This window comes from Sebastes fasciatus, chromosome 18 (assembly GCF_043250625.1).
Source record: "Sebastes fasciatus isolate fSebFas1 chromosome 18, fSebFas1.pri, whole genome shotgun sequence".
Taxonomy (NCBI): domain Eukaryota; kingdom Metazoa; phylum Chordata; class Actinopteri; order Perciformes; family Sebastidae; genus Sebastes; species Sebastes fasciatus.
In genome coordinates this window covers 26113562-26121041 of record NC_133812.1, presented here as the reverse complement: position 1 = coordinate 26121041, position 7480 = coordinate 26113562, and the positions used below count along the sequence as shown (strand labels likewise).

The following is a 7480-nucleotide window of genomic DNA, read 5'->3' as shown; positions in this document are numbered from 1 at the left end:
GAGTATAGAAAAGTGCAGCAGTAGCCGTTTATGGTTCCCTGAGGATATTTGTGTAAAGAACAGGTAAGGATTAAGCTGAAAGTAGGCAAACAGCATGTGGGAAGATAGAAAACAAGAAACAACACAATGCCCTCGAGTCTGTGTGTTCACCTGTCCCCCGTCTGTGTGATTTGGCGTATATAAGTGACAGCTCCTTTGTGGCTGTAGGTTAACCGTCCTCGTCTTAACCATGGCCATGTACACTTTCAACTTGCTAAGCGCCTTGTGCATCCTTGCTGCTCTTCAGGTTCCTGGTACCTCAGGAATTTTTGTAAGTGAAATGTCCTCTCTAACAGGGAATTATATTGAGTGTATATTTGTTGTTATGTTATGTTAAAAATCAACCTTTTTCAAAATGTACATTTCTTTATTTTTGCTTCTAATGTGCAATAAACTAACCATTATTTTTCTCTCTCCTCTCTGAAAACCATACCTGAAGTTTAAGGGTTCGTAATTATTATTATTTTTATATTATTATTATCTTTATTTTTAATTTAATTTTTTTTAAATTAAAACCAAATGTTTTTGTTTATTAACAGATGCGAACGAAGTCGACACTGAGAAGGATGATATTGTGGAGCAGCATAACTCGATAAGAAGAAGTGTTCACCCTACTGCTGCAAACATGCTGGAAATGGTAACATCCTGATAATGCATGAAAATGATTTAATAATTTCAAAAGCATAGTGATTATTATTCTGAGCATGGATTACCACTTGATCCAACCTATTGGTGCTTGATTTGGTATTAAACATGCTCCCTCATGCAGCGTATCAGTACCTCACACAGCATATTCTCTGGTGTTATGTACAGTACTGTATTGGTTTACTACTGGCTGATCTGTCCTCTGCTCCCCTACAGAGCTGGAGCAGCAGCGCCGCATCCAATGCCAAGGACTGGGCCAAAACCTGCTCCATGAAACACAGCCCTGAAGACTCCAGAACCATCAGCAGTGAGTTCATTATAACACTAAGGTAAACTATATTTTACAAGCAAATAGATGAGCAAGAACTACTGTTTGAATGATGTGTTTCAAGCAACTGAAACATAATTTTAGACCATCATGTGACATTAAAGAAGATTGAGTCCTTGCAGTGAAATTCTGACTTCGATACGATACCCTACCTAAATATCTCGATACCGATACTGTAGAAATGTGTTATTTCCAATACTAAAATGGTGTATTTGAATATTTCTGCATACTGGGGTCCCTAAACAGTCTTGGAGTTGCATAACTTGGGTATCACTGTAAAGCTGAGACTCTTCTGGAGCCAATGAGCCCAACTGTATTCATGTGTGATGATATTAATCGCCATATTAACCATTTAATTGTATTGTGAGACCATTTTTTCAAATTTGACGTCACTATATAAAATGACCTGTGGTGACCTCTAGGATAATCACAGCCTCATGAAACTTTACAGCCACAAACTAGAGAGCATTCAGAGGATGGATGGCTCTCCTAGCTAGATTGGACAATAAGGGGGTTTCTGAGCAGTTTACACAACAGTAAGTGCTCGCCATCCAATCGCCGAAAAAATGCAATTCTTGCAGAAATCTCCAAATGTCAAAAGTTTTTGATACCAAATCACAGCATGGCTTTTTCTATGGTGTTCCTCAAGGTCTTGGTGTCTTAATGTGGTATTCTGGAGGGATTATTGATCATTTCTATCAATCCTCTATAGGTAAAAAATGGTTAAATTTAGCACCAAATCTGTGTAACAAATATTATCAACCCAAAAATTGCTTATGAGACATAATAGAGCATGGGGATGACCATCATACATTTCTATCATCATGTTCTACGCTCTTATACACTTCCAATTTATTAATTAATTAATTATTTAAATGATTAATTAATTTATTAATACATGTTTATTTCTGATTTATGACTAGAACAACTTTGCATCTCAGATTAATCTTCAGGTTCAGATGATGTACACTACTTCTATGTGACATCCACTGTTGACTATTGATCTATGCTTAAATTTATGTAAGCGTAATTTTATGTAATTGTGATATATATGATTTTGGTTTTGCATTAAAAAAAAGTGTTATGTAGCACGTCATACCAGAGGTGGACGAAATGAGTAGCCAATGTTGTCAGTATAGATTCAATAAATGTGAAAGCCACGGTGTTGGCTCTCAACCCAATCATTTAATCTTTTAACTGCTTCAAAAATGATCTTTTCTAACAAAGAACGGCATGAATGCTGACTGGAGGGAGCAATAGATAGAAGAGGGTTGTACAGTAGGTTTAATTTAATTGAACGGCTCACAAAGGGGCCACACGTCCTCAGGAATGAGAGTATGGGTTGGTCGGGGATCAACTCCATTTCCTGGCTTTCACAAAGACAGCGTGCAGTGGAGACGACGAATTTCCTTTCATGAATTGAGCGCACATTCATAATGGGTTTAAAGAAGACTAAAGTGTCCGTCTCTCCTCCTCTTTAACTGTAGCTAGCGGCTGTGGAGAGAACCTGTACACGTCCAACAACAAGGAAACCTGGAGAGACGTTATCGGAAAATGGGAGAATGAGAAGCAAAACTTTATCTTCGGAGAGAGAGCCTATGATTCATTACCGGTCGAACAATACATACAGGTGCACTTATGTCTTTTGTTGTTTGTATAGTACTCGTTTATTCTGACCAACTTGCATAAGAATGGGCAAACACTTCCAACAAATCTTTAAAAACTGGAATGAGTTAAAAGGGACTCCGTAACCCAAGCCGTGACCGTAAAAACAGTATTATAGAGTACATTAATGTCATGAGCTCCTGATGATTTGATTTTATCTCTTGTTCTCTGCACAGCTTGTTTGGGCCAAGTCCGACAGTATTGGCTGTTATGCGGCCTACTGTCCCGACTCTGCAAAGAAGTACTTCTATGTCTGCCAATACTGCCGACCGTAAGTACAAAGCATTTTTCTCTTTATCACTAGAAAGATACTTGAGTGTCGATTCGATGAGTATTGCGATTTTTTAAGTATTGAGATTCGATATCATTATTTATTGCGACTTTTGTTAACTTCTTTTAACACTAGACCAGGGGTCAGCAACCTGCGGCTCCGGAGCCTCTTTAGCTCCTCTCCAGTTGCGCCCTGTGGATTTTTAAAAATGGAAACGAATAACTTTTTTTTTTAACATTTTTATTTATCATTTTTGTAGGTCTATGGTATGACGGTACGACAGAGTATTAAGGCCACATTGAGGGAAAAAAAATAATCTGAGATTTCGAGAATAAAGTCAGAAGATTACGAGAAAAAAAAATCTTAATATTATGAGAATAAAGTTAGAAGTTGACGAGAAAAAAAAGTCTTGTTTTATGGAAATAAAGTCATAATTTTATAAAGTAGTAATTTTACGTGTTATTTTCTCTTTTTCTCGTAAAGTTATGACTTTTTTCTTGTAATATTATGACTTTATTCTGGAAATCTTAGATTTTTTTTCCCTCAATGTGGCCCTAATACTCTGTAGTACAATTGCTCTTTGGCCCTCACTGCATTAGACTTATATACTATATACATAGACTATAAACTGTCTTACCTTCATCACAATGCTCAAATGTTTTGCAGCTCCAGACAGATTGTTTTGGGTCTTGTTTTTTTTTGCATAAAATGGCTCTTTTGATAGTAAAGGTTGCTGACCCCTGCAGTAGACCATGGGGGAAAAGTTGAATCATACACTTCTAGGGACTTTTACTTTGGAAAATATCTAAATTAATACAGTAAAAAGGTTCAATTTTCAGCATGTATGTAGTCAGAGATTTTTTTCCAGCAACAAAAAAATCAAAGAACGAAGACTTTTCCCTCACAAATTAGTGGTATTTTCTTTTTAATTCATAAGGGACATGTAATGTTTAATACTTCTGGTGAAAAGTAAAACTGCAATTTGCATCTAATTTGTCCCTCCACACCTCCCCGAGTAGTCATTATTCTCAGATCATATCCACGACATGTTTGGGCTGATATCCAGTGTGACTGTCTATTGCTGTTATGGTTAATATTTGATGCTTTTTGCCTCCATTACAGTGGAAACGGCACCATCACTCGCCCCTACAAAGCTGGACTCTCCTGCCAGGACTGCCCTGATGATTGCGAGGACAACCTGTGCAGTAAGTGACAAATACAGCACTGGAAGACTTCTCATCCATTTTTGTGAATAAGAATGGCTGATTGGAGTTTGAGTAACACTTTACTACATTGAAGTGTGATATAAACCATTTCTTAAACGTTTATATACTGTGTGTATACTAAGTGTTAGCGTAATGGGTTACCCTTTACACATTCATTGTTTTATTAACATATTAATTTTAGTTTTACTTATTTGACATTATCAGGAGGACATTAAATCACTACAAAATGTCAATACAAAAATCCAATCCATTGTAGTCATTGATATAGAGCGGTGGTTTTCAAAGTCCCCTCAGACAATGCTTGGAAAACGCCCCCTCTAAATTTACTGGCTTAGTTTTGCTCAATTCCTTTGATGCCCATGATGCCTTGCGTGAATTATGGGCTCAACTTCTGGCGCGTCGTGTCACTGAACCAGAACCGGCGCTTTCCATGGTAACGGTACGCTAACCCCACGATTGTATTAGAAAATCTAGTAAAACATGTGTGAACACCACCTAATACAGCTCAGACAGGATAATGTGAGCATAGCTCTGCCTTCTACTACGGAGGGACGGGAGGACGACCTGAAGAAGTGGCCTCAGATAATGTACACAAGCATATTTAGCTACGTTATTAACTCCGCTGCTACAATCTGAAAAGCTCTGAGGCAGATCAGTCCTCTCTACACATGAAATCATAGCTGATGTTCTCCTGGCTCTGCTGTCAGTCCTTTTAATGTTTAACACACTGTTGTTGAAGCCACAAATGTAGCTTTGTCTTTGTTGTTAGAACAGCCGCCAACAGCGCAACAAGTACCAGAGCTCCGCAAGGACATTTTAGAAAATACTAATTTAATATTCTGTTCAAAATAAAGCTGGATTTGCTAAATTCAAGGCAAATTTCTTTTCAAAAGAAGCACCGTTGGCGGTTAGCCACTATGGCAGGGATTCTCAACCTTTTGTAACTCGAGGCCCACTTCCGATTGTTAAAAAATTTCCGAGGACCACCTTCCCAAAAAATGAGATATAAAATATGTGTGATGCCACTGTCAGGTGTAATGACCCACATAGATATTCAGCTTATCCTCACCCATCACTGCCTGCCATAATGAATCCAAAGTATTCAGGGTTATATTTCCTCACCACACACTTTTACTGCCTTAAAAAAGTGCTTGATTTTGTGTCACTGCATCTATGACATATATGTCTGTAAAGGGGAGACTCGTGGGTACCCATAGAACCTAATTTCATTCACATAATCTGGAGGTCAGAGGTCAAGGGACCCCTTTGAAAATGGCCATGGCAGTTTTTCCTCACCAAAAACCAGCGTAAGTTTGGAGCGTTATTTAACCTCCTTCATGACAAGCTAGTATGACATGGTTGGTACCGATGGATTCATTAGGTTTTTATAGTTTCATATGATGCCAGTATCTTTACTCTAGCTTTAAAAGTGAGCCCGCTACAACCTCTGAAATACAGAATAGTGGTCAATCTAACCATTTGGCAGCACCTCCGCGGCCCACTAGGTGGCTCTCTGAGGCCTATCAGTGGGCCCCGGCCCAGTGGTGGAGAATGGATGGCCTATGGGACTAACTAGCTTACTGCTACTTCCGTTACCTCGGCGGAGGTTACACCCATACTCATTTCTACAGTAACGCCTCCCGAGAATAAGGTGGATAGATTGATTTCTTTAAAGATAGAGTGATCATCCAGCTTCCAGATATTAGCTACCTCCAGTTTTACTTTGTCTTTTCCCCGGATCTCAATGTAATGAACAAGACAAGAAAACTTTCTTTGACTCCAACCAGCGAGATCATTTTTGACTTCCGAACATCTTAAAGAAGTTGTAGGACTCCAATCTGAATTTCTGAGCTCTCTCTGTTTTTTTTAAATTAATGCATCTATTCTCCTTTTCCTCTGTCTCTTGCAGCCAACCCCTGTTCCTACATCGATGAGGTACCCAACTGTGTTGAACTGACCAGAGAGTGGGGCTGCCAACGAAAGGAAACAAAGCATGTGTGTCGCGCCTCCTGCCAGTGCCAGGATAAGATTTATTAAACGCTACATGTCCACATGGGCTCTGATTCATCAGTCAGTTTCAATAAAATATACTTATCTTTGAATCCTTGAAGCTTGTGTCCTTCAGCTGATTACTGAACAGGTCAAATAGCATGAAATATTTAACCAGAGATTAGGAAGGAAATTTACTTTGGCACGGCACCTCTCTGGACGTAGAGTGAAAGGTGACCCTTTGACCGTATGTAAGGTGTAAACTCACAAAGAGGAAGGAGAAGACATTTGACAGGGTGGATTTGGCAGAAGTGGGGAGGAAAAGTAATTTCACATTGATTTCCTACAAGAAAAAGAAACAACCACAGTCTGCGACCACATAAACACGCACATAAACACGTAGTAAACACGTAGCTAAGACAGCTGACGTCGTGACCTAATATTACACGAATGTCAGTAGTAATATCCTACATATTTGTGAATTCGGGGACCTCCGCGCCACCGACACCGCGGCCTTTGCCAGGCAACAGCTACTTACTTAAGAAATCAATAATTTCACACAAAAACGGTCCGCCAGAGTCCAACATCAGCACCTCGCCCATAGGAACGGTCTGTTATACATAGCAACGGTCTGTTATACATAGCAACGGTCTGTTATACATAGCAACGGTCTGTTATACATAACAACGGTCTGTTATACATAGCAACGGTGTGTTATACATAACAACGGTCTGTTATACATAGCAACGGTCTGTTATACATAGCAACGGTGTGTTATACATAACAACGGTCTGTTATACATAGCAACGGTCTGTAATACATAGCAACGGTCTGTTATACATAGCAACGGTCTGTTATTCATAGCAACGGTCTGTTATACATAACAACGGTGTATTATACATAACGGTCTATTATACATAGCAACAGTCTGTAATACATAGCAACGGTCTGTTATACATAACAACGGTCTGTTATACATAGCAACGGTCTGTTATACATAGCAACGGTCTGTTATACATAGCAAAGGTCTGTTATACATAGCAACGGTCTGTTACACATAACGGTCTGTTATACATAGCAACGGTCTGTTACACATAGCAACGGTCTGTTATACATAGCAACGGTCTGTTATACATGTCTGTTATACATAGCAACGGTCTGTTATATGTAGCAATGGTCTGCTATAAAGAAATAACAGACTGCAGAACGCCGTGATTGACCAATCAGAATGGAGTATTCAACAAAGCCGTGTAATAATCACAATTAAATATTTTATTCCATTGACAGTGCTACTAATAATGTTTTAAGAAGAAATAA

General features: G+C 38.9%; 1 protein-coding gene across 1 annotated transcript; it reads left to right on the top strand.

Annotated features, from left to right (window-relative positions):
- The first annotated feature begins 326 nt into the window (after positions 1 to 326).
- On the top strand, positions 327 to 7018 carry LOC141755848 (cysteine-rich venom protein-like). The gene is made up of 7 exons (XM_074615126.1): positions 327 to 485; positions 579 to 676; positions 901 to 991; positions 2500 to 2642; positions 2854 to 2948; positions 4071 to 4153; positions 6084 to 7018. The coding sequence occupies exons 2-7, from the start codon at positions 665 to 667 to the stop codon at positions 6209 to 6211; spliced, it is 552 nt and encodes a 183-aa protein (XP_074471227.1). The 5' UTR covers positions 327 to 485; positions 579 to 664; the 3' UTR covers positions 6212 to 7018.
- Positions 7019 to 7480: the final 462 nt, after the last annotated feature.